We start from the raw sequence: 26,231 nt of genomic DNA, 5'->3' as shown, positions 1-26,231 counted from the left end.
TTAAAAATACTGCCATAAAAAAACTCAATGCATGTTCACTGCATTTCTTTTTGCTGAGGGGCATAGCCTAAACCTCATCCCCAATGCTGCTACTTTACTGCACGGTTAGTCGCTGGCGTGTTTTCACTGACCTGCTACGACCGTTCTCCGCTTGCCCCCAGCCTGACATCTTATGGATCGGGGATCCATAATATGGATGTTGTAACGTAAAGGGGGATTCCATCACGTTGGTTTTGGCACTTTTTTGGTGTAAAACAGCCATCAGTTAGTGACTATGGGCGGATTTTGGCACCGAGATTGACGTGGGGAGTCGCGTCACTCTCGGGCCAGAATGCGCCTGCCGTGACTTCCAACGGTCGTGGCTTCCCCCTCCGGAGTAGGCTCAAATGAATGGGCGTACTCCGGAGGGTGGACGCCGGGGCTGAATCAGCCGCGGAATCCGCCTCAAGAAAGGGCATGCCGATTCTTTTTTCCGTGAGCGCCAGTAGCCTGGCAGTCTACATAGACCACCATTGTGAGGGGGCGGATTATGACGTGGATTACGCACCATAATCTGACCCCTATTTGCCCATGTGAACGGGCTCTAATTCATTCCTATAGTGTATGCCAAGCTCGAAACATGGTGTGAACACTTTGGTTGTCCATTTTTGATGGCCTTTCTGACAAAGAAACCATGGAAATGTACAGCAATAACGTCATATATAAAGTACGGTCAAAATACGTATACGCTATTTGCTAACGAGATGTCATGTGACGACTTATCGCTGCGTCACGATTTTTGAAGATGGTGACTGGTTCCTTGTATTTTGCGAAATATTGTAGTTTACTCCTAAATAGTTACACTTAGAGGATCTGACTACAAATATGGTTTCTTGCATGTATTCCTCTCAAAATCACCTTGGCTAGTGGCTGGTGATAAGAAAAGATGGCGAACAGGACAAAGCAACAGATGGAAGATCTTCTTAAGATCTTCATACAATCTATGAATACATGTTTAACCCTTGTGACTGGTTTATGAACCTTTTCTAGTGTTGCTGTACCCCTATTAGAGCCACACCATCTCCTCACTCCAGTCACACAATATGGCGCCCTCACAGGATCTCCGTGCCGTCACTTTCCCGCCTCTTTTCCTCACATTCCGTCACAGTAGCTCATCTCCAGAAGCCGAAGCGCGGACTGAGAAGCCGGCGTCTCTGATTGGCCAGCGGCTGAGCTTAGTGGCAGCTGATTGGTTGCTATGCCATTCTCGGAATGTGATTGGTGAATTCACCTCCGCTGCTAGTCCTAGCTGTTTTGGCGCCATTGTGTTTGTCGGACTAGTTTCAGTGGCGAGTTCGTGTTGTCAGAGACTTTATCGCAAGATAACAGTGATGTAAAACACCTTCTCTATATGTACTGCCTTCACACACCATAGGAGTGCTAATGTCGCGACATAATCGGGATTTCAATCAGGAATGGCCGTGGTTTACACGGGGTTTATTGCACCACAGACATCTTATATCCATTTCTGATTAAGCTGTGTAGAATCAATGTGGCTGCTATTGCAACACTGCAGGGGATGACATTCAGCTTTCCCAAACACCTGAATGGCAGATCTTCCTAGCTATCCAGTAAGTCATGACTGGCATCGCTGCAGAACTTGTCAGATTTGCCTTTCAGGGGCCTGGAAAAGCTGGGTGGCAGGTGCTGTGTAGTTGTTATCTCAGGAGGGTTATACTGGTTATCACCCTGAAGCAGGGGCAAAAAATGCTAAACCATCTGACAAAAAAAAAAAAAAAAACGGAGGAAGAATTTTGGAAAATGAGGTCAGAAGGTGACGCAGAAGAGGACGATAATGTTGAAGGAGGAGATCCAGTCTGGGGATGTGTTCGGGGGTCTTCATACAGTTTATGTATATCTTACAAGGGCTAATAGTAGCGTCATACTGCTATACTGCGCCCACATGAAAACCAAATAGTATTACAATACAGTGCCCGCATAATACTGTCCATATAGGACTACAATACAGTGTCCACATAATACTGGCCATATAGGACCACAATACAGTGGCCACATTATATTGTTTCCATATAGGACCACAATACAGTGCCCACATAATACTGTCCATATAGGAGCACAATACAGTGCCCACATAATACTGTCCATATAGGAGCACAATACAGTGCCCACATAATACTGTCCATATAGGACCACAATACAGTGCCCACATAATACTGTCCATATAGGACCACAATACAGTGCCCACATAATACTGTCCATATAGGACCACAATACAGTGCCCACATAATACTGTCCATATAGGACCACAATACAGTGGCCACATTATATTGTTTCCATATAGGACCACAATACAGTGCCCACATAATACTGTCCATATAGGACTACAATACAGTGCCCGCATAATACTGTCCATATAGGACCACAATACAGTGCCCACATAATACTGTCCATATAGGACCACAATACAGTGCCCACATAATACTGTCCATATAGTACTACAATACAGTGCCCACATAATACTGTCCATATAGTACTACAATACAGTGCCCACATAATACTGTCCATATAAGACCACAATACAGTGCCAACATAATACTGTCCATATAGGACCATAATACAGTGCCCACATAATACTGTCCATATAGTACTACAATACAGTGCCCACATAATACTGTCCATATAAGACCACAATACAGTGCCCACATAATCCTGTCCATATAGGACCACAATACAGTGCCCACATTATACTACCCACCTAGTATCACCATATAAAACCACATAATACTGCCCAAATAGTACAATACTGTGCCCACATAATATTGCCCAAATAGTATTACAATACAGCGCCCACATATTACCTAAATAGTACCACAATACAGCGCCCACATACTACCCACCTAGTTCCAACATATAACCCCACATAATACTGCCCATATAGGACCATTATATATCATTCACATAATATTGCCCAAATAGTACTACAACACAGCTCCCACATAATACTACCCAAACAGTACCACAATACACATACCTCCCAACTTTTGAAGAGCAGAAAGAGGGACAAAATGTGTGTCGCGCGCTGAGGCAAATTAAGCTCCGCCCACTTTTATGTTGACTCCACCCATTCTCATTCATTTTTTATGTGCCCGCACACAGTATAATCCTCCTACAGTCACCTGTAAATTATATGTCCCCCCTTCATCTCTCCCCCAGTTTCGTATACACCCTTCATCTTCCCCTAGTTTCATGTCCCCCCCTCCATCTCTGTCCCCAGTTTCATATCCCCCCATTTTCCTTTTCCCCGTCTCTGCTCCAGTGTCATGCCTTTCTCCCCCCCTTCATTTGCCCCAGTGTCATGCCGTTTCCCCCCCCCCCCTTAATCTGCCCCCAGTTTCATGGGCCCCCTACATTATGTTCCACCTTAATGTTTAACACAAACAAACACTCACCTTCCATCGCTCTCTCTCTCATAAACATAGTTGTAGGCGCGATGTGACGTCATCACATTGCGGCTACAAATGCCGGAGCGCAGCGTTAAAGCAGGAGCTAAGCTGTGACAGCTCCTGCTTTAAATTGGACCTTTCCTGGTTCGGGGCACAGGCAGTTCTATATACTGCTGGCTTTCCCGATCTGTGCCCCGGGTAAAGAGCTAGCGGTGGCGGTACCGTAACTCTTTACAGTCAGAAGGGCGTTCCTGACAGTCAGTCAGGTACGTCCTTCTTCCCAGCAGCGCCTATCGCGTTGTGCTGTGTGTGCAGGGAGGAACGCCCCCTCCCTCTGCTCACAGTGCTCATCCATAGACGAGTATTATCAGGAGGGGAGGGGGCGTTCCTCCCCGCTCACACTCTATAGTGCGGTAGGTGCTGCTGTGAAGAAGGACGTACCTGACTGACTGTCAGGAACGCCCTTCTGACTGTAAAGAGCTACGGTACCGGGACTGATAGCTCTTTACCTGGGGCACAGATCGGGAAAGCCGACAGTGCGCTGAATTCAGCAGAATTCAGAATTCAGTATATAGAACTGCCTGTGCCCCGAACCATGAAAGGTCCTCTTTGCCTATGTATTCAGCTCATCGGCGTCCGTATAATAATATGAGCTTTACTCATGTCTGACTCTTATAGCATGAGGCACAATCAGGTTTATCAGACACCCAAGACCGTCACCATTCACATGAAATCTGACTCCAGGTCTCTGCAAGAAAGTAAATTTAGGCAAAAGCGTCCACTTTATAAAGGAAGTATATGTGACAAGCAAGCACTAAAACGTCTAAAGGGACCGTGTCTGATCATCCAGCGGCAGGAGATGGCGGCTTTCTTTAGGTTATTTGGTAGGTCACATAACTATATTCTGCATATCATGTTACCTTCTTTATATGACATGTAACTAAAGCTTATTCTATAGAAGTTACTTTGTGTCTCCGTTTTGCAGTTTTTAGTATCTCAGGCTAGTGTCACACTGCTACGCAAGTCCATTGCCCTGATCCAGAATACTAAACAGAAGATTGTTCTTCTTTCCTTTGATCTTCTTCTGTCTCATATTGCCATTAAAGCAGAAAAATGTATAAAAAATAAATCTCCCCTGTGTTTCTCAGAAGCTCAGCCATGTCCTTTTCATTCCTGTGTCTGGCTTTAAGACAACTGGCTGCAGCAGGAGCCTCCCCCCTCTGTCCTGTTTGCAATAGGACACAAAGATGGCTAACCTCGCCCCCTTGTCTAAACCTTAGGCTGGGTTCACACAGGTTTTTTTGGTCCGGAACCTGAGGCGGAGGACGCCTCAGGTTCCGGTCCAATATACGGGTAGCTGCGACTGGATGCCGATGCAGTGCACCAGCATCCAGTCGCGCACTCCGCTCCGGATTAGGCACAAATGAATGGGCCTAGTCGGGAGGAGGGAGTGTCTTCAGGCGGATTCGCGAGGCAACTCTGCCTGAAGAATGAGCATGTGCGTTCTTTTTTCCGGGAGCTGGAACAAAGCCGTCTTTTTGGCAGGATTTTGAGGCGGATATGGCCTCAAAATTCTGACCAAAATACCCCGTGTGAACTCAGCCTCAGGCATCTCCATCTAAAAATGGAACAGATCTGCATTAACCCCTGTGTTTGCTGGATTTCTACAAGGATTTCATGAACATGATGAAAATTCTACAAACTGCGGATCTTTGGGGGGCTGACTACTCAGACCCCCACCAATCAAGAGAATGGTGGGTTTTATCTCTTGTTCTCTAATGGCGCTCTGGTCAGGGAAATCCCACACTCTGCTCCATTTATTTCAAACTGGTCGAAACATAGCTCCCCCGCCGAAATAAATGCAGCGGTGCGAGCGTTGCCCCAACAACCACTCTATTCAGAATGGGGACAAAACTGTCCTCCTGATCACTGGTTGGACCCCCACCCATCTGCTAATTATTCTCTAACCCTAAAATGGGAATGCCCCTTAATCTAAGCCCTTAATAAATCTTCACCTTCATTTAAAATTATTTTTGAAAATTTTTATTCCAGATGATGATTTAATTCAAGATTTCTTGTGGATGGATTGTTGTTGCAAAATAGCAGACAAGGTAAAATACTGGCTGTAGTGTTACTAGAAGTGCCGAATATTCCTCGTGTGAAAGAATGGGAACAGCATGAATTACAGGGGGATTCTGGGACTTTATAATTGAACAAATAGGTAATCAATTAGAGATCTGTGGAGGTTCAACACCAGGCACACCTGTGGATCAGCTGCTTCATGGGCCATAACTGAAAAACTGTGGGTTTTTTTTTTCGTTTTTAGATATTTCAGCCAAAGCCAGGAGTGGGTTTAGTTGAAGAATAAGAGAACACACACTTCCTTTATATTTCCGACTGTTTTGAAGCAACTTTTGGTTTTGACTTAAACAAAAAAAATCAGTTTTTCAGTAGGAAAAAAACAAACAAAAAAAAACAATGCAGCTTTTCCGCAACATATGGCCTCTACCTAAGGCTAAATTCAGACAACGAAGGTGCAAAACAGCGGTGAAAATGACAATTTTTCTTGGCTGTCTTGAACCCAAGGGCCACCAGTTTTCATGGATCCCTCATACATTTGAGTGTATGGAGGAATTTGTGATAACAGCCAAAAATAAGACATGGCCTTTAGGCGAAGGCTTGTACACGCTAATCCTGTTCACACATTGCGGGAAAAACGCTGCAGAAAAGCTGTCAATTTTACCTGTGTTACGTTCTCACTAGAGATTTAATAAAAGAAGAAAAAACAGAGTAAACACCTCAAAAATACAATGAAAATGCTTCGGGGAAATAACACGATGCATTTTCACGGGATTTATTTTTCTGCGTTTTTTAGCTGCGTTCTACAACGGTTTTATACTACCTTAGCAATGCTCTAATAAAGCGTTGCCAGGGAGTATATGTCCTATATACTGTACCTGTACTCAATACAATATGTACAGATGTAGTATATGCCAGTGGGGGATGCTGAATTCCAATGGCTGTATCTCCAGGTGTATACTACTTAGGGTAAGTTCACACGGGGTTTTTTGGTCAGGGCCGTAATCCCCACAAAACCCTGACCAAAAAGACGGCTCCCATTGAAATCAATGGGAGCTGCTCAGGAGCTGTTCATTCTTCAGGCCGAGTTGCCTCGCGATTCAGACTGAAGACACACCCTCCTCCAGAGTAGGCCCATTCATTGGGGCTAATCCATAGCGGAGCATGTAGCTGAATGCCGTTGCAGTGCACCGGCTTTCAGTTGCGGTGACCCGGCTTTTGGATCAGAAATTGAGGCGGCCTCCGCCTCAGGTTCTGATCCAAGAAACTCTGTGCGAACTTACCCTTAGAAATGTGGTTGTATTGTCATATGAAGCTGCTGCACATAAAACTCAGATTCCCTATTGTTTTTTTTTTTGTTATAGCTAGTACTAGGGTCTTGTACAAAAATGTTCAGCAAAACATCCTGCAACAAAATAGCAAAAATTGCAGCACAGCCCCATTCACCTGTCAGGGAAGAGCTGTGGCCTGATCTTGGCGATATATCAGACAGCTTGGAGCACCTTCAAAGTCTGTAATGGGGAGAACTCCCGAAATAGAAATATTTGGTCACTGGATAAATCAGGAGACATTTTTAAGACTGGTTTTAGGAAAAATGATCAAAACTGTGATGAAAATTTCCAGTAATCATAAGTGAAAATGAAGTGACATATAACTGTGAGGGTTCAGAAGAATTTCTTACAATCACTATAGATTAGTGTTATAGATTTGTTGTCAGAGGATATTTCATTCCTGTTTTCATTTATTTCTGCAGTATCTTTTAGCGATGACCTTTGTGTATTTCAAGAGAGCTGGATTCCATATGAACGAATACACCAGGGACAATTTCTTTGTTGCTTTGTGAGTAAATCTGATACACCCTGTTCATTTTAGCATTAGGAGATTTTCACACTACCCTGTGAATGTCCATTGCTCTCATCCGTCCTAGGATGAGAGCTACTGATTTTTAGTGACAGATTGATGGACACAGACAGTGCACTACATATGTAAACAATACAATAGAAAGTGATGAGAATTTGCTGTCAGTTGTGATTCCTGGATCTTACTTGTCATGCATGATTGAGGCCTAAGACCTTTATCAGACATGCCTGTCACAGCTCTGTGTGGATACTACTGTCAAAACCAGGATCAGATCTCATCATGATAAAACAGGAGCAAGTCTCACAAAGTTTTTTGGGGTTCACTCGCTTCAGCAATTACCTGATCTTTTTCTCGCTGTTGGTTTAGTTACTTGTAGTTTATAATCATGTTATCACTGCTGTAGTTCTACATGTACTGACTTCCCGCCAAGCTTGTACCTATATGCAGCTGCCGGCGGCTGTACAAAGCATGCGGCGCTGTAATTGGTACTCACAAGTACTAGGAACTTGTCAGTTTTTTTAAGCCAACAGCTGCTTTAACCCCTATTCAGTCTGTGCTGTAAATGTTCGGCTCAGGCTGCTGTTTTAACATATTGTGCTTTACATTTAGGGAGCCGTAGAGAGAGCTGCAGCAAGGGCCAGGAGGACAGGAATCCCTCTAGTACCATGGTCAATAGCAACTGTGACAAGGGACTTAAACAATGGGAGAGGGATTTCATTGCCTTTTTATACACACACAGATTTCAGGTCAATATTAGATACTGTCTATAAACATCCAGGTGGTCGGCAATTAACTCTGCATATGTCCTTGCAGAGTTTGCAGCCAAACAAGATGACTGTCAGTCATACCTGGACTCCTGAGAGAGAAGGCAGGGGCAGTGTATTACCATCCCTGCCTTCCCAATCACTGTATACACAGAGTTCAATTAGCCTTCTCCCGGCTCCGCAGCCATGTCATTAACAGGTGCTGGGAACAGCAGGAACTAGAGGAGCCAGATCTGATCCGCAGTATTTACTAGAAGCCTGTACTCTTCTTGTTTGCATGTGTGTGTGTATATATATATACACACAGTATATACACACACACACACACAGGAAATAGGCAAAAAAAAAAAAAGAAAGAAAGAATACCACTACCATGCCCACATCACAGGTTATAGCCTGACCCCTGAGGACACAAAATGATGTGCCACTTACAAAAAATGTCCTCAATGGAGAGGGAAGACTATTTAAATAAAATATTTTAGTAGCATTGGAGATATTAAATAAAATTCTGGATATTAAAAGATGCAAAAATGATATAATACTAAAGCTGTATGTATCACTAGAAAAGACAAAAATTATTTGAATAATCCAAGTTCAAAAAAATGTTAAAGTTTTCAAAAGCGCACAACATAAACCCCCCCAAAACTGTGACCAGTCATGAACCAGGAAAAATGTCTAGTGATAAGGTTGAAAATGTCATTCAGTAAGATAGATTTTTATATAATTTTCTGCAGCACAGATTAACAGAGATATACTTGCAGTTTTAGAGTTGGTTCACATCTGCGTTGGTATTCCATCTGGGGGATTCCGCATGGGGACCCCTGAACAGAATATCAAATGCAATTGTAAGCGCTGGGCAGTAAAAGCACACGGACCCCATAGACTATAATGGGGTCCGTGTGCTTGCCGCCAGATCTCCGCACAGAACATGCAGACAGGAAAGTAGTTCACAATCTACTTTCCTGTCCACATAATTTGTGCGGGCAGCAAGCACACGGGCCCCATTATAGTCTATGGGGTCTGTTTGCTTTCACTGGCACACCGCTTGCAGTTGCATTTGGTATTCCGTTCGGGGGGAGAGGGGGGGGGGTTCCCATGCAGACTCTCCAAACAGATTACCAAACATAGATGTGAACCAACCCTTAGTATGTTAGGGGATAAGGATAAAATTAGGACAGCTGTATAACACAGACTATTTTATAGTAGCAAATCCTACCCTGACCACAGGTCTAATATCTGAGCTAGCTGCATTGTAGGTTTCTTAGTTTAAGGCCAATTGACATAACCTGACATATAACATAAGGTATAATCTTTCCTTTTATACATACAGTCATGGCCATAAGTGTTGGCACCCCTAAAATTTTTCCAGAAAATGAAGTACTACTTACCGCCATGACTGTATTTACAAAGCAGAGCTGAGTTTGCCATTTGTCATAGATCTATAATATTGAGATATCTGATTTATTTTACAATTTGGCTTTATGTTTCTTGGAAATTGTGTCTGAGTTTCTTATTGCCAGAAATATGTAAAGCCCAAGTTTACTTTACAGATATCTAGCAAATACAATGGAAGAGGATTACGAAGAAGCCAAGTATGAAATCTTTCCATGGGCTTTAGGAAGGAATTGGCGGAAACACTTTACAGGTTTTCTGACATCAAGAGATGACTTATGGTCTAGAGTAAACCACAGGGCAGCAGTGAGCAGACGCTGTTGTGATGAGGTGAGTTACTATTCTACAATACGTCCTATATAGCTGTGGTCACACCATAACTATGCAATATTTCACACAAGGCAAAAAAAAAAAAAAAAGTATATTCATTGCCTATATTTTTTAGAGACTGTAAAAAAAGTTAATTTTCTTTTTTGGACTGAACACAATTTTACATTTAGAAATAACAACTTCAGTCACTTTTTAAATGTGGAATTCCCCATGCACATGACCGAGTGTGCCGTCCAGTTTTACAGTGGAATGCATCTAGAGCGATATCTGAGTTACATTACTTATCCTGTACTGATCCTGAGTTACATCCTGTATTATACTCCAGAGCTGCGCTCACTATTCTGCTGGTGCAGTCACTGTGTACATACATTACATTACTTATCCTGTACTGATCCTGAGTTACATCCTGTATTATACTCCAGAGCTGCGCTCACTATTCTGCTGGTGCAGTCACTATGTACATACACTACATTACTTATCCACGCTAGCTATGGTAACCGCTCTGCAGGAGCGCCGGCCATCTTTTAGACCCGACATCTTAGTACAGGTATCATGGGCACTTTTTTAGCTCTCTGTGGGACATTATCTCTCACAGAGAGATTGCCATAGCTATCGGGTCTCATGTACAGCGGAGACCTGTTAGCTATGGCAAACGCTCTGCAGGAAGGGCCTTCATAGTACGGTCATATAGTGAGCCTCTCCCATAGACTGCAATACAGTTGTATTGCAGTCTATGGGACTTGCAATCAAATGATTGCAGGTTCAAACCCCCTAGGTGGGTGAAAATAAAATATTAAAAAAAAAAAAAAAAAAATTATAGCTATGAAAAAAAATATATATAAAAAAAAATTCAAATCACCCCCATATCCCTAGAATACATACAAAAACATTACTGTGAAACACAAACACATTAGGAATCCCTGTGTCCGAAAACCCCCGATCTACAAACTTATGAAAATATTTTTCTCGTATGGTGACTGCTGTACCAGAGGAAAAATTGGTACTATTCCGTTATCGGGCCAGCAGAGCTGTTCAGCACCAGCATCAGGACATGCTGAACTGCTGGCCCGATGCTGGCTGGCACTGGAGCTGTGTAAAGGAGCAGCGGATCACAGGACGCCAGAGACTCGCGCCCAGACCCTAATGGTTGTTAATGCTGCTGTTGAGTTCTGTTTACATTGGTGAAATAATATGTTCTGTTATTAAATATTTTACAAATTTTTTGCTTCAAATTTTTTTTTCCTATTTTCCTCCTCTAAAACCTTAGTGCGTCTTATGGTCCGAAAAATACGGTACATCCTGTATTATACTCCAGAGCTGCGCTCACTATTCTGCTGGTACAGTCACTGTGTACATACATTACATTACTTATCCTGTACTGATCCTGAGTTACATCCTGTATTATACTCCAGAGCTGTGCTCACTATTCTGCTGGTGCAGTCACTGTGTACATACATTACTTATCCTATACTGATCCTGAGTTACATCCTGTATTATACTCCAGAGCTGTGCTCACTATTCTGCTGGTGCAGTCACTGTGTACATACATTACTTATCCTATACTGATCCTGAGTTACATCCTGTATTATACTCCAGAGCTGCGCTCACTATTCTGCTGGTGCAGTCACTGTGTACATACACTGCATTAAATCCTGGATTATTCTCCACCAGCAGAATGGGTGCAGTTCTGGGTATGATCGGATAAGTTGAAATCTACACCAATCTACAGCATTATATATCCATACAAGGCTGTCTATTCAGGTCATTAGAAAAATGGTTGGGCTGGAACCTGCAGTTGTAAAGTAGAGCCTAGGATTCAGCCTTAGTATAGTAGTCTCAGTAGTAGAATAAACAGTATTTATTTGCAGGTTATGGCAATCGCACCTACACACTACATATGGCAGCGTGAACGATCTGAACATCATAGCGGTGCATTGAGAGCCTACAGCAGTGATGAATTCAGCATCCCCCGTGGACCTTGTGCCACGCCACCAGACTGTTTCATCTGTGGTAAGAAAGGACAGCTCTTAGGTGTGGGCCTATCTGACTCTTCACCTTCTTCATCTGATACCACATTATCAGCGAGTGAGAGGACGCACAATACTCCGGACTCACCTCAGGACAAGAGGCTGAACGATTCTCATCGCTACAGACATGGTTTGTTTCTGTAAAGAATTTTCTACATTTAATTATTTGGATATTTACTAAAACCTGGACATTTTGTTCTGAGCTAATTCAGGAAAAGGAAAATATAACATAATATATCTGTTTGATCTACTTACATGGTTTGGAAGCTCACAAATGGATTTACAAAAATGAGAAACATAAAGGGCCTTCTTGCCGGATACACTTTGAAAACTTGTTTTTTGGTACAGACAATAGGAACAGCGCAGAAATTTAGGCAAACATTTCAGAACACATTTAACCTCTTGCTGCACATGTAAAGATCATTGTGTAATACACTGCTGTGCAGCTGCCCTGGTCCCAGGGCGGAGACCAAACATGAAACAAATAAAGACCCATGAGCACATGTCCTTTACGCTTGTTTTTTTTCCCCAGTTACTTCTAGGTTTTCCATAATGTATTTGTGAATAATAAAATAAACCATTGCACAGTTTTCACCCAAATGTAAAACTATTGTCTACCCCTACAGGTTACCAAGCACACGGCAGGACGAGGCGATGTATCCCGCTGCCAGACAAATCCATGGAGTGGTTCCCAAATAACGAGGAGTGATCTCTCCACATCTGTATGTGGCAGCAGGTGCCTCAGATATGTACAACGCTTTAATTACAGGAAGATGAACATTCTAGAAAACAATAGTTTACATTCAGCAAATCAGCAGGTGTAATATTCTATAAATATAAAGGTATTATATGCTACAGTGCCCTCAGTATCAGCTGCTGTCCTCCGCTTCTGTATGTTCTGCTGCTTTGATTTTCCTCAGCTGTACAAGAAAAGCTGGAAAGCAAAATAAACATTTCAGAAATGACAATTTTATAACCAGCCCATGTCACATTCCTGTTATGAAAAAAATTGTATTTTCTGTATTTTCAATTTTTTAGCAAGCTATATTAAGAAACTGTTTAGCCTTATGCTTGGTTCACATCTGCGTTCGGTATTCTGTCCAGTAGAGTCCGCATGGGGACCCCAGAACGGAATACCGAATGCAACTGAAAGTGCTGTGCAGAGAAAGCACACGGACCCCATAGACTATAATGGGGTCCATGTGCTTGCCGCGCGCTGCCCGCATGAATCACGCGGACAGGAAAGTAGATTGTGAACTACTTTCCTGTTCGTATGATCCCTGCGGAGATCTGGCGTCAAGTACACGGACCTCATTATAGTCTATGGGTCTGTGTACTTTTACTGCACTTGCATTTGGTATTCCGTTCCCCATGCGGACTCACCGGACGGAATCCAAATGCTGATGTGAACGAGGGCTTAGTCACAAGACAGTGCCGTTTCTAGCTGATCCAGTGTCCATTTTTGGTAGCCTTTTGGATTATCTCATCCAAATGTTGCTGAAAAAAACAGACCTGGTGGTAAAGATTTAGAATCTGCAGCAAGTCAATTTATGTTGTGGATTTTGCTATGCAAATCTGCAGCATTTCCTAAATGAAATAGACAACAAAAAAACCCCCAAAAAACCACACAGCTGCTTCATGAAATCTGCGGCATTTTGGGACCGTGTCTTTTTACCCTCAGGGTACAATCACATATTGCAGAAATGCTGCAGAGTATTACAGTACCAACAAAGACAATAAGATATAATTTGCAGGCTGCAGAAAAGAAAACCTCAGTGGAAAATTACCTGTGCACTGGATTTTTTGTCTACAGCCTACAAAGTTATACCGTGTATTCTTATTGCAGATTTCACCCTAAAGCATTACCATAGCAAAAACTGCAACAAGAAGAGAAACCATTTAGGCCGGGGCCCCACAGGCCGGAGCGGATGGGATTCATGCAAATCCCATGCCCACTTTGCGGAAAAAAAAATCGCAGCGCGGACACGCTGCGATTTCCAAAACCGTTGCAGTTTTGAAAAACGCAGCATGTCAATTATATCTAACAGAAAGTCTGCAGAGGAAAACACTGTGAACTTTCTGTTCAACGCGCTGTGGGAAGAACCGCAATGCGTTCACACCACGGTTGTTCCCGCAGCACTTTAGCGTGGTGGCTCTGGCCCGTGTGGCCCTGTCCTTAGTGTATTTTTTCATGCTGCAGAAAATAAGCACTGCTTCAGTCTTGTCAGAATATAACCTAATGCACTATTCACACTTGCCAGATGTTGTCACAGAAATTTCTGCAACGGAAACTCAGTTGTATTCCTCTGAATAGCGCTGTTTGGGAGACCAGCACATGTATTTCTCCAAGTAACTTTCTGCAGCAAAATCTATTCTATGTAAACATACCCTAAATAGGCCCTGATCTAAAAGACATCAGTTTATGCTGACAGTGGATAAAATATCACATAGAGACATACTATATACAGTACTATATACAGTACAATGTCCACGTTCTCAGCACTGGAGATAGTTTCTCAGCCTGAAATGCTGACCGTGAGTTAATGAGTAATTTTACAACAATGTGAACGTCCGTCAGTCACCTGATGGTAGAGATATCCTAATCCTACAGCACTTCTGGCCCTCAGTGTTAGGCTGAGTTCAGACAAAGTATTTTGGATCAGAATGTGACGCAGAGGCTGCCTCAGGTTCCAGTCCAAAATACGGAGCAGCTGCGACTGGATGCCGGTGCAGTGCAGTGCGATCTGGATGAGGCTCAAATGAATGGGCCTAGTTGGAAGTGTCTTCAGGCGGATCCGCGAGGCACAATCCACCTGAAGAATGAGCAAGTCCATACAATCATGCGGACATGATTTGTGCGAGAAGTTTGCGGCAAGCACATGGACCCCATTATAGTCTATGGGGTCTGTGTGCTTTTACAACACAGCGCTTGCAATTGCGCTTTTATTCCATTCAGGGGGTCTCCATGCGGACTCCTTCCGGATGGAATACAAACGCTAATGTGAACCAGGGGTTATACACAAGTTGTCAGGGCTGTGGAGTCAGGAGACCAAACCACAGACTCTGACTCCTGCTCCAACTCCTTCATAAATGGCTGACAGCCAGGGTCAGACAGGAGCAGATCAGACAGTGATTGATTCCTATCAAAATGAATATGTAATAAGATCGGCATCTAATTCATTATACAATACCAATTATAGAATGATTAATCATTTTATAATGAAGCCGGAGTCAGTAACTTTTTTAACCAACTCCATCTAAAATTGGCCTATACTCGGACTCCACAGCCCTGGTAGTGATTTCTGTCCCTGCCTTAAAATCTTCCATTGCAACAATAACAGAAAAAGGATTCTGCCATCTAGTAATCATTACAATCCTGCTGCATCCCCCCCGCCCCCCCCCTGTGGATCTCTAATACTCAGGCTAATGCACAATATACAGCGCTTCAGGTTAAGTATCTACAGAAATGTTCTGGATTATGGTTAAATCAGGTTCAAATTCAGCATAAAGAATCCCATACAAGTGCAGAACGGAACAATAGGAGAGACAACCATATTTACCTGTGTGACCTATCTGCCAAGGCATCGGCCGTGCAATATAAGGCACCTGCCCAAAAGGCTGAGACCCCGTCACAAAATCATCATCTAAGAGAGAAATACCAGGTCAGTGTCTTGTATAAATACATAGCACCAAAGAAAATGTGAAGGGGATGCCAATAATCTTTGTAGGCCGTGGGGAAGAGGAGAACACATTGCTTAGTATGAATGATGTGATGCAGATAAATAAATAAGACATAACATTTATCCCTGCTTGCATATCCTAAAATATACATGACCTATGATAAGAGTGGGTCAGAAATAGCAGATTGGTGGGGGTCAAACACCCAGCATCCTAGTGCTATGCAGAACAGCTGATCTGTAGGGGTGCCGGGTGTGGGGCAGACTGATACTCATGACCTAATCTTAAGCCGGTTGCACACGACCATGTGCTAACCAGTGTCCGTGAATGAGGAACAGCAAGGGCGGCGTGTGGGTGACACACAAATGTCAGTCATGTGCCGCCCCTTTCATTCAATGAATAGGAGCCGAATAAGCAGGACCGCAAAATGGGACAGGAATAGGACTTGTTACATATTTTGTGGCCCATGGGACCGTGTCATTCATGGTCACGTATACGGACCCATAGATAAACCCGGATAGCATTCCTTTCATACGGCATTATAGTTGTCTGTGATGCCAGGAGTCCCTATTTGGTAGGGATTAGCATCATAGATAACTAGTATTCCATCGCCCCACAAACTGTTCAGGCCAGAAGATCCAGCACACAAAAGGGCCGAGACTCAGTCATGTGAATTCTAATCCCAAGCCGCCCTCCTTCTGGGCACAGACAAATACTAACCAGCAGGGGGAGTATCTCCTATGTAGACTGTATCTACCTGGTCAGCATTTGTTACGTTTGTTCACATCACAAAATTACTAATAATGTCTAAATCAGGCATCCAAAATATCTAGTGTGTGGGCAGCTTTATACAAGCTTATATCATCTTACCGTCCGTCTGACTCTGGTCGTCATCATCATTGTCATCTGCTTGTTCTTGAGTTTGGGTTTCAGAAGAGCCATTCCACCGGGGTTCCACCCTCTTGGAGACTGTGCCATCTTTACGTAGGGAAGGGGCCACCAGCCAGTCTGTAACACCGACCTCCATAACCTTCTCACATATTAGAGGAAGGTCACAGGAACGTATGCCCTCAAGAAGATCGATCACCTGTGTGATACTGTACAAGGTAAAGATGTTTGGTACGTTATATACACGAAGCACGTGACAGTAACGTCACAGCAATTCAGGAGGTATATATATATATATATATATATATATATATATATATGGTATAGCTGTAAGCTAGAAGTATAATACCTGACCTCAGTAATACCGGAGGCCCCCCCCCCCCCATTCACAGGCACCATGTTGTGGTTACCACCTAGGCCGTCTTTATTGCAATACAACAACCTGACTGGAAATAATGTAACCAATACAACCGTGACAGTTTATCAATCCCTCATCAGTAGCAAAGTGTAGTTGTGTTTGGGTCTATGGAACAGACCCCATCCTCTGAATACACAGGTATAGGACCTTATCCATATATTGCAGCTTGGTCCCATAGGCCCCACGCGATCCATAAAAAATAGGATCATGCACATAGGGCCATAGGAAATGAATGAGTCCGCATGTCATCCATTATTACAGCTTTGGACACTAAATACTGTAGTGTAAGAAAACAGAAGGACAAAGCATGCCGAGCAGTGTACTAACCAAATATCAATAGTAACATAGTTGGTAAGGCTACAAAAAGAGACAAGTCCGTCCAGATCAGCCCATTATCCTGCAACACTGCAATATTCCTCAATCTAGCAGTAGAATAAATCCCGGCATCCATGTCACAATAGCAAATATCTACTAACAACTATGACCTGTCATATTATTACACCCCGGACATCCAATCCCTTCAGTTCTTGTAGAGAATTCCCCATTACAATTTCCTCTTACAGAGAGCTCCTTAGTTTCACTGCTCTCGGGGTAAGTTCACACAGGGTATTTTGGTCAGGATTTTGAGGCCATCTCTGCCTCAAAATCCTGACCAAAAAGTTCTTTTTTCCGGGAGCCGTTTGTTCCGGCTTCCTGGAAAAAGAAGCGACATGCTCATTCTCAGCGACATATTCAAACCCTCAACACCTCCTGTCGCCTCCAGCTCAAGAACATCCATCGACTCCGCTCCTTCCTCACCCTGGAAACTACCAAGATGCTCGTCCAGGCCCTCATAATCTCCCCCTTAGACCACTGCAACACCCTTCTCCATGGACTCCCAGCAAACACCCTCGCCCCCCTCCAGTCCACCCTAAACTGCGCTGCTCGTTTAATTCACCTCTCCCCCGATCTTCATCGGCTGCTCCCCTCTGCCAGTCCCTCCACTGGCTACCTATAGCCCAGAGAATTGAGTTCAAGCTACTAACGCTAATATACAAAGCCATCCACACCCTGTCCCCTCCATATATCTCTGACCTCATCTCCCGCTACCGGCCCACACGTAACCTCAGATCCTCCAATGACCTCCTACTCCGCTCTGCTCTCATCCGCTCCTCACACAACCGTCTCCAAGATTTCTCTCGTGCATCCCCCATACTCTGGAACTCCTTACCAAGACACATAAGACTGATCCCCACAATCACAGGATTCAAGAAGGCCCTGAAGACTCCCCTATTCAGGAAGGCCTACAACCTCCAATAACACTATCACCGCACTGCCATCTGTACAGTCTCCCCCTCTCCTTCTGTCTCTACCCTAGTATTATATCTACCTGTATATTCTGTGTATTGTATGTAACCCCCAAATGTAAAGCACCATGGAATTAATGGTGCTATATAAATAAACAACAATAATAATAATAATAATAATTCTTTCAGGTGGATTTGCCTCTCAAAATCTGCCTGAAGACATTCCCTCCTCCCGACTAGACCCATTCATTTGGGCCTAATCCGGAGTGCAGTGCGCGATTGGATGCCAGTGCTGTGCACCGGGATCCAGTCGCAGCTACCCGCATTTTGGACCTGAGGTGGCCTCCGCCTCATGTTCCAGTCCAAAAAACCCCATGTGAACTTACCCTTACAGTAAAGAATCTCTTTGTATGGTGGTATAGAAACCTTCTACAGCAAGACAATGCCCCCCCCCCTTGCTACAGCCCTGGGTATGAAGAGATCTCTATACCGACCACTGATAAAATTACATATGTTTATTAGATCGCCCCAAACTACATTACCTTAGTTTTGATCATCTCTCCATTGGTTACTTTGGCTGCCATCTTTGACTCTTTTATGTCCATCATGTGCACCCAATATTCCATGTGTGGTTTGTCTAGTAAAGTAGCAGAACTATATGGTGCCATGATCCTATTTGCCTGGCACCGACTACTACAGTTAAGTTTACTACCTGCTAAAATTCCCAGGTCCCTCCACTTTTGCACACGCAGACATGACGGTGAGCTACATACACCAAGGTAACACATAAGCCAAACACCTACACAACACATGACACACAACACAGTGACAAACAGTATATAGAGCAGAATAATCTTCCGTATTTGCACTTACTTAGTGATATATACGGCACATACAGCCCCGTACTTTAGATTCTCAATGACTGCTGGCAATGCAGTTTGGGGGTGTAACATATCCAAAGCCACCTGTAAAACACAGAGACAAAAATAACCGACCGTGACCCAAAACTGTCCCACACAACAGGTGACCCCATGTCCTATTGTCACTCACTGCATCAAACCCTACAGACTTGAGGTCAGACATGGCGTCCTGGACATCCTTGTGGATAAAATTCACGTTATCCGGCCAGATTCGTCCGCTCCGCAATTCCCACGCTTTCTTCCAATTTAAGAAATTCATCTTTGATATTTGGTGATGGTCAGAACGCACCTCAATGCTGTGGACGCAACCGTCCGGCCCCACTGGAAAGGAAGGGCAACGTATACAGTAATAAATATGACAACCTGCACAATCTTCTTTTTTTGGGCAGGAGAAGTTGTATTTTTTTTAAGGCAACTTTTAATAGAATTTAAAAAAAAAACTTTATCCTGTTCGATTACGACAAAACCAAATTTAGACAAATGTTTTTACCTTTTAAAAAATAAGTTTAGTTTATGTCACCATCACTTTGTCCAATGGAGGGCTTGTTTTTTGCCAGGCAAGTTGTAGTTTGTATTGGTACCATTTTGCGACTTTTTAATCACTTTTGATTCCATTTTTTTGTATAATTTTTAATGGCCTTTTTCTACGACATGATAAATAATGTGATATTTTAATAGTAATGACTTTTATTCCTTGTTTATGACCAAGATGTTACGCCACAAATAGGATACTTCAGCTATCTCCAGCGCCCTCAATTGAAATTAATGGAGTGGGGATGTGTCTGCATCCAATGTGGTTTCATTAACAAACCACCCCCTCCCCCTTTAAAGGATTGTGAGAGTCTCAATGGTCGGCCTCTGACCAATCAACAATGTATCCTACAGACACGGGGGAGGAAGCCCAACCCTTCTGGCAAACCGCGCAGGTGCTGCGTTATTGACTGCGGCATCTAAAGGGTAAACCAAGTGGGATCAGAGTTATCTCCAGTCCGAGCCCTTGTAGTTATATATCCGCTGTATAACACACAGCCAGCATCCGTGGCGTATTGAGCTCCATGTACTCCGCCATGACTTGGACTCACATGTAAGGATCATGGTGAGCTATCTTCACCATAGCGACAAATGGCGCGCTCTCCTTCACATCAGAACTGAACAAATGTAATGACATACCTACCAGCACGGGACAAGAAGAGACTCAGAGCGCCCGAGCCTGATCCCGCTTCTAGTATCACATCTCCGGGGTTCACGTCCATCATCGTCAGCATGGAGGAAATGTCCTGGAAGTGAGAGGACATGTCAGCGTAAGCCTCAGGTCACACAGAGGGGAAAAGCTGGGTGTTTTTGTTTCAGCATTTTTGAGCCAAAGTGGCTTAAAAAGGATTGGGAAATAGAAGACCCCATACACACAGGGCAATCTGCAGTGTTACATCCTGTTCATAGATGGGCCAAATTTCCTGGTCCAAACCTACTCAGGAGATGGGACTGTAAGATGCTGGGACTGTAAGATGCCAGGACTGTAAGATGCCGAGATTGTAAGATGCTAGGACTGTAAGATTCCGGGACTCTAAGATGCTAGGACTGTAAGATGCCGGAACTGTAAGTGCCAGGACTGTAAGATGCCGGGACTGTAAGATGCCGGGACTGTAAGATGCCGGGACTGTAAGATGCCGGGACTGTAAGATGCCGGGACTGTAAGATGCCGGGACTGTAAGATGCAGGGACTGTAAGATGCCGGGACTGTAAGATGCTAGGACTGCAAGATTCCGGGACTCTAAGATGCTAGGACTGTAAGATGCCGGAACTGTAAGATGCTAGGACTGTAAGATTCCGGGACTCTAAGATGCTAGGACTGTAAGATGCCGGGACTGTAAGATGCCAGGACTCTAAGATGCCAGGACTCTAAGATGCTAGGACTGTAAGATGCCGGAACTGTAAGATGCTAGGACTGTAAAATGCCGGGACTGTAAGATGCTAGGACTGTAAGATGCTGGGACTGTAAGATACCGGGACTATAAGATGCCAGGACTGTAAGATGCCGGGACTGTAAGATGCCAGGACTCTAAGATGCCAGGACTCTAAGATGCTAGGACTCTAAGATGCCGGAACTGTTAGATGCTAGGACTGTAAGATGCCGGGACTGTAAGATGCCGGGACTGTAAGATGCCAGGACTGTAAGATGCTAGGACTGCAAGATTCCGGGACTCTAAGATGCTAGGACTGTAAGATGCCGGAACTGTAAGATGCTAGGACTGTAAGATTCCGGGACTCTAAGATGCTAGGACTGTAAGATGCCGGGACTGTAAGATGCCAGGAGTCTAAGATGCTAGGACTGTAAGATGCCGGAACTGTAAGATGCCGGGACTGTAAGATGCCGGGACTGTAAGATGCCGGGACTGTAAGATGCCGGGACTGTAAGATGCCGGGACTGTAAGATGCCGGGACTGTAAGATGCCGGGACTCTAAGATGCCGGGACTCTAAGATGCCAGGACTCTAAGATGCCAGGACTCTAAGATGCCGGAACTGTTAGATGCTAGGACTGTAAGATGCCGGGACTGTAAGATGCTAGGACTGTAAGATGCCGGGACTGTAAGATGCTAGGACTGTAAGATGCCGGGACTGTAAGATGCCGGGACTCCTCGCCTTCTCGCGGCTGTACTGTCTGTACTATATACAGTATCGTCGCAGGAAGGGAGGGACACCGAACATCAGTCCTATCTCCTGAATAGCTGCAGACCAGGAAACCCAGCCAATGTACTGACACATGTTCTGGTCCGGATCTGCAAAAAAAATATACTTGCTACTGTAATCACCCATCCTTCCCCCAAAGAATAATGAGTCAGGTGCAAACCTTTGGATAGGAGATGGTCGGCCCCCTCTTCATGTACATGACATACTCGTCCAGCGAGGGTCTTCTCAGTAAAATCTGGTGCCCAGTGGAGGTCCTGATCTTCTCCCCAGGCAGTCTGCCCAGCAGGTCCTTGTTGTTGATGGCCCCCCAGTTACTGACCAGTTTGCCGGAGTCTTTAAGGATAAACATCTTCCTGAACATGGAGTAATATCTTCTCTTGTACTCCGCTATGAGCAGATCACCGGGCTGGAAAGGGGTGGCCTGTAGGGCATAGTCATGGGGGGCTGGAGATTTTGTGGGGCTGTATAGGTCAGGGGGGGCATTGTACTCTTGGAGGGATGGTGAGGATTTGGGGTAAGGAAGCTGCTCAGGGCTGCCATGAAGTCCAGGGGGTCTGAGCTGAGGTGGGAGGTTTTGAGAGGATGATGGGGGCTCAGGGGGTCTGAGTTGCTCCGGGTGGTCTTGGGAAGATGATGGGGGTTCTGAATTTTGCAGATCTCTGATCTCCTGTGAGATAAACTCTGGAGGAACAATGCCACTCACTCTGTCCAGAGGAGACAGGGACCTCCTTCTCCATGTCCTTATACCCAGAGGGCTAGTAAACTGGGGGGCTTCAGGTTGCCCCCCGCCTCCATGACCTTCCTGTCCATCAGAATAGCCACTGATACATTGTTGCAACTGCCCCGGGATTCTCCGCGTCAGCAGATGTCTCGCACGGCCAGCAGGGGGCGACCGATACCGCAGCGCTGCAGAGCACAGCCTTCTCCCTGTACATAGGGCAGACATCCCGGGGGTGCAGGATATCTCCCCCAAACCCTAAGAGCAGTGATCAGCACGTCATCACCCGGCGACAAGCAGGAAGCTGGAGGACACACGTGGGTGAGCAGTCAGTCCTTCCTGCCAATGTGCCATGTGCTGCGCCAGGCGCTGACAGGAGGCGCTGCTGCAGGGATGTGTAGCCAGTAGTACATGCTGCAGATAGACACAGGAGGAGATAGAATACACTGTCATGTCACTCTGGGGTCATTGTACAGCAGTAAGGATCTGTCAGCATTATTCTAGGGCAGGTTCCCTGTAAGAGCAAAATATGGAAGGAAAAAATTCCTTGTTATAGATGTCACCATTAAAATATATTCTTACCTATTAGTAAGTCACTAATGGCTCAGGGTTCTGTGGATGGAATCTGTATAGCCGAAACCTTGACATGAAATTGTTACCCGACCTCTTATATTAATCTTATAGCTAAAAATGACAAGATGTAATATGCGGAGATATTCTACTTTTTTACTTTTATGGTAGAGTTGGAAGGGACCTCAAGGGCCATCGGGTCCAACCCCCTGCGAGTGCAGGTTTTCCTAAATCATCCCAGCTATATGTTTATCCAGATTCCGCTTGAAGATTTCCATTGATGGAGCGCCCACCACCTCCCGTGGCAGCCTATTCCACTCTCTCACTCCCCTCACTGTCAGAAAGTTTTTCCTAATGTCTAATCTGTATCTCTTTCCCTTTAGTTTCATCCCATTGCTTCTTGTACTTCCTTGTGCTAATGAGAATAGGGGAGATCCCTCTGCACTGTGACTACCTTTCAGATATTTGTAGACTGCTATTAAATCTCCCCTCAGCCTTCTCTTCTGCAAACTAAACAATCCCAGTTCTTTTAGCCGCTCCTCATAGGACATGGGTTGCAGACCTTCCACCATTTTGGTTGCTCTGCACAAGCCGTAACCTCTACCCCTCAGCCGTAACCTCTACCCCTCAGCCGTAACCTCTACCCCTCAGCCCCCCTCTCTTTAGACCAAAGCCACATGTCAGGTACTGGCAGAGGATCAGCTTCTGTGACATCACCAATGGCTACCCCACTGTAACGTAGCGGTGTAGAGCATGGGATGTAAAGAGATCCCGTCTACACCCTACCAAGGCAAACCCACAGCGCTACATTTCTTCCACTACCGGTTTCGTGCACACCACATTTCAGTTAGGCACAGTTCCAATCTGCGTTTGGGAGTCTGTTTGGGAGTCTGTTTGGGGACCCACTGAATGGAAACCTAATCCGCCTAAAAAAAGCGGTTACCTAAGGAAACCCGGGGACCCCATAGACTATAATGGAGTTTGTGTGGTGTCTGCTCTTCTTGTGGAGAGAAAAGTGCTGCTTGAAGGAGTTTTCTCTAGAGATGAGCGAGTACTGTTCGGATCAGCCGATACGAACAGCACGCTCCATAGAAATGAATGGATGCACCTGGTACTTCCGCTTTGACGGCGGCCGGCTGCTTAACCCCCCGCGTGCCGGCTACGTCCATTCATTTCTATGCGAGCGTGCTTTTCGGATCGGCTGATCCGAACAGTACTCGCTCATCTCTAGTTTTCTCCTCATTTTTCATACGGACAGTAGAACAGAATGGCCCAAATGCTGATGTGACTTGGGCCTTGTTGTTGCAGATTTGTCTACAGTTTAATGCAAAGGTTGTAAACTGGGCCCAGGAATCATGGCTGAAATCTGCATTTATAACATGCCATTATCTGCGGATTTTTGCCATGGGCAGTTTCCAGGACAGACATCCCACAGTGGACCCGACAGGTGGGGTCTTATTCACACGTCAGTATTCAAGCACCACCACTATGCTGGCAACAGTTTTCTGCTCCTGACTCTGTCCATTGTATATTTTAGGCCTGCAGATAGGTCAACAGTGTGAAAAATGACTCAACATGGAAAACCCCTTTAGGCTGAGGCCGCACATTGTGGAAAAATTGTGTTTTCTGGAAGCAAAGTGGATTTAGCAGAAGGGAGAAGTATAAGTGCTTCTTATTTTATTTCCCATTCCTTCCGTAGCTATTCTTGGCTTTGGCTCAAAAAAACTGCAGCAAAATCTGCAACCAAAAAATGTAGCTCTTCTGCGATGTGTGACCTCACCTTAAAAAGGATCTTTTGGGACGTTATATGTTTATTCACCCATTTGTTCAAATATATACATATACCTGTATATATATATATATCAGTTTATGCTACTGAAGTAGGGCTAAAATCAAGACTAAAGTGTTATCCTTGTGAATGTCAAAAGCGCACAATGGGGCAGAATTATTATATTATAACCTCAAAAAACCCTTTCCCAAAAATAAATGCAAAAAAATACAAAGACATATTAGTTAATACCATGTATGTATAAGTCCAGACTATCCCAAAAAAATTGTATGGTTGGTTTCACCGTATGGTGAAAATAAGTTTTGGGTAACTTGCCTTCTCCAAATAAAAAGTGATCATTTGTACCAGTAAAAACTACAACTCGCCCCAAAAACAAAAAGCCCTGACATAGCTCCGTCAACAAAAAAAAAAAAGTTCTGGACGTCGGTGCAAACTAGGAAATAATTTATTTTTGCAAAATGGTGTTTTACCCAGTAATAGTGATAACATAATAAAATTGATATAAATCATCTGGTATCGCCAAAATCGTAACGACGGCTCGACCCCCCCCCCCAAAAAAAAAAAAAAAATAATGGCAAAATTGTAATGTTTCCTCACATTGCCTCCCCAAAAGGTCAATCAAAGCTAATCTAGATATTATATGGTGCCAACTAGAAATACAACTCATCACGCAAAGAATAAGCCTTACACTAGGTTCACACTAAGGGAGAATTCACACGGTGTAACGTGCCGCGTGATGTGGCACGTCTACGCCGCGGGACCCTTTGCGGACTGTACACGCTCCCATTGATTTCCATGGGAGCGGGGATCGTATGCGCCGCGCTAGTTTGTGGCCGTGATTTTGCGGCCGCAACATCACGGCCGCAAACTAGCGCGGCGCATACGATCCCCGCTCCCATTGAAATCAATGGGAGCGTGTACGGTCCGCAAAGGGTCCCGCGGCGTAGACGTGCCACATCACGTGGCACGATACACCGTGTGAATTCTCCCTAACGTTTGTATTGGGGACCTGAAAAATGGAAACCCTATCTGCTTAAAGATCGGTTAAAACCCCATAGGGTACGTTTAGTTTCTGCCGGAAATTGGCAACAAGCAGGAATGGGGGACGGAGTCCCTAAACATTATTGTGAACCAAATTTTATACGGTCACAGAAAAATAAAAAAAAAGTTCAGAATTTTGGAAGGCGGAGATGCCTTAGGAGTATCCCAATCCTGAGTGATATCTGTAGTAAAGGTAGAAGCTTGGTGTCCTATGACTGCTGAGAATCTCCTCCGTCATACGGCACCCGATGTGCCTACGATCTATAACGCCTAAGGTATCACCATTTGCAGTGACCCTCCCCCGTCCTCATAGTCTCTTCACTTCCAACAGCCCATACA

General features: G+C 44.5%; 2 protein-coding genes across 2 annotated transcripts; one reads left to right on the top strand and one right to left on the bottom strand.

Moving 5' to 3' along the window:
• Window positions 1–4,122: 4,122 nt before the first annotated feature.
• Window positions 4,123–12,604, top strand: SPDYA (speedy/RINGO cell cycle regulator family member A). Its single transcript, XM_075269491.1, has 6 exons — window positions 4,123–4,327; window positions 5,496–5,554; window positions 7,276–7,361; window positions 9,697–9,868; window positions 11,737–12,025; window positions 12,522–12,604. Exons 1-6 carry the CDS (start codon window positions 4,123–4,125, stop codon window positions 12,602–12,604), a joined length of 894 nt encoding a protein of 297 aa, XP_075125592.1.
• TRMT61B (tRNA methyltransferase 61B) lies at window positions 12,431–22,785 on the bottom strand. Its single transcript, XM_075267235.1, has 7 exons — window positions 21,935–22,785; window positions 20,260–20,362; window positions 19,216–19,406; window positions 19,039–19,130; window positions 16,444–16,670; window positions 15,456–15,539; window positions 12,431–12,829 (listed from the first exon to the last, which is right to left on the bottom strand). Exons 1-7 carry the CDS (start codon window positions 22,718–22,720, stop codon window positions 12,765–12,767), a joined length of 1,548 nt encoding a protein of 515 aa, XP_075123336.1. The 5' UTR covers window positions 22,721–22,785; the 3' UTR covers window positions 12,431–12,764.
• Window positions 22,786–26,231: the final 3,446 nt, after the last annotated feature.

This window comes from Leptodactylus fuscus, chromosome 3 (assembly GCF_031893055.1).
Source record: "Leptodactylus fuscus isolate aLepFus1 chromosome 3, aLepFus1.hap2, whole genome shotgun sequence".
In the NCBI taxonomy this organism is placed as follows: Eukaryota; Metazoa; Chordata; class Amphibia; order Anura; family Leptodactylidae; genus Leptodactylus; species Leptodactylus fuscus.
Note: the sequence above shows the minus strand (reverse complement) of the source record. Positions and strands in the feature narration are given on the sequence as shown.

What these genes read in the sequence shown, in the direction of transcription:
- SPDYA (XM_075269491.1), top strand. Translation starts at nt 4,123, where the DNA reads ATGAGGCACAATCAGGTTTATCAGACACCCAAGACCGTCACCATTCAC. An exon ending in GGCTTTCTTTAGGTTATTTG is followed by an intron (nt 4,328 to 5,495) that starts GTAGGTCACATA and finishes TTTTTATTCCAG; the next exon opens with ATGATGATTTAATTCAAGAT. An exon ending in GTTGCAAAATAGCAGACAAG is followed by an intron (nt 5,555 to 7,275) that starts GTAAAATACTGG and finishes TTATTTCTGCAG; the next exon opens with TATCTTTTAGCGATGACCTT.
- TRMT61B (XM_075267235.1), bottom strand. Translation starts at nt 22,720, where the DNA reads ATGTCTGCCCTATGTACAGGGAGAAGGCTGTGCTCTGCAGCGCTGCGG. An exon ending in CGACCAGAGTCAGACGGACG is followed by an intron (nt 15,540 to 16,443) that starts GTAAGATGATAT and finishes TTTCTCTCTTAG; the next exon opens with ATGATGATTTTGTGACGGGG. An exon ending in TTGGCAGATAGGTCACACAG is followed by an intron (nt 12,830 to 15,455) that starts GTAAATATGGTT and finishes TTTGCTTTCCAG; the next exon opens with CTTTTCTTGTACAGCTGAGG.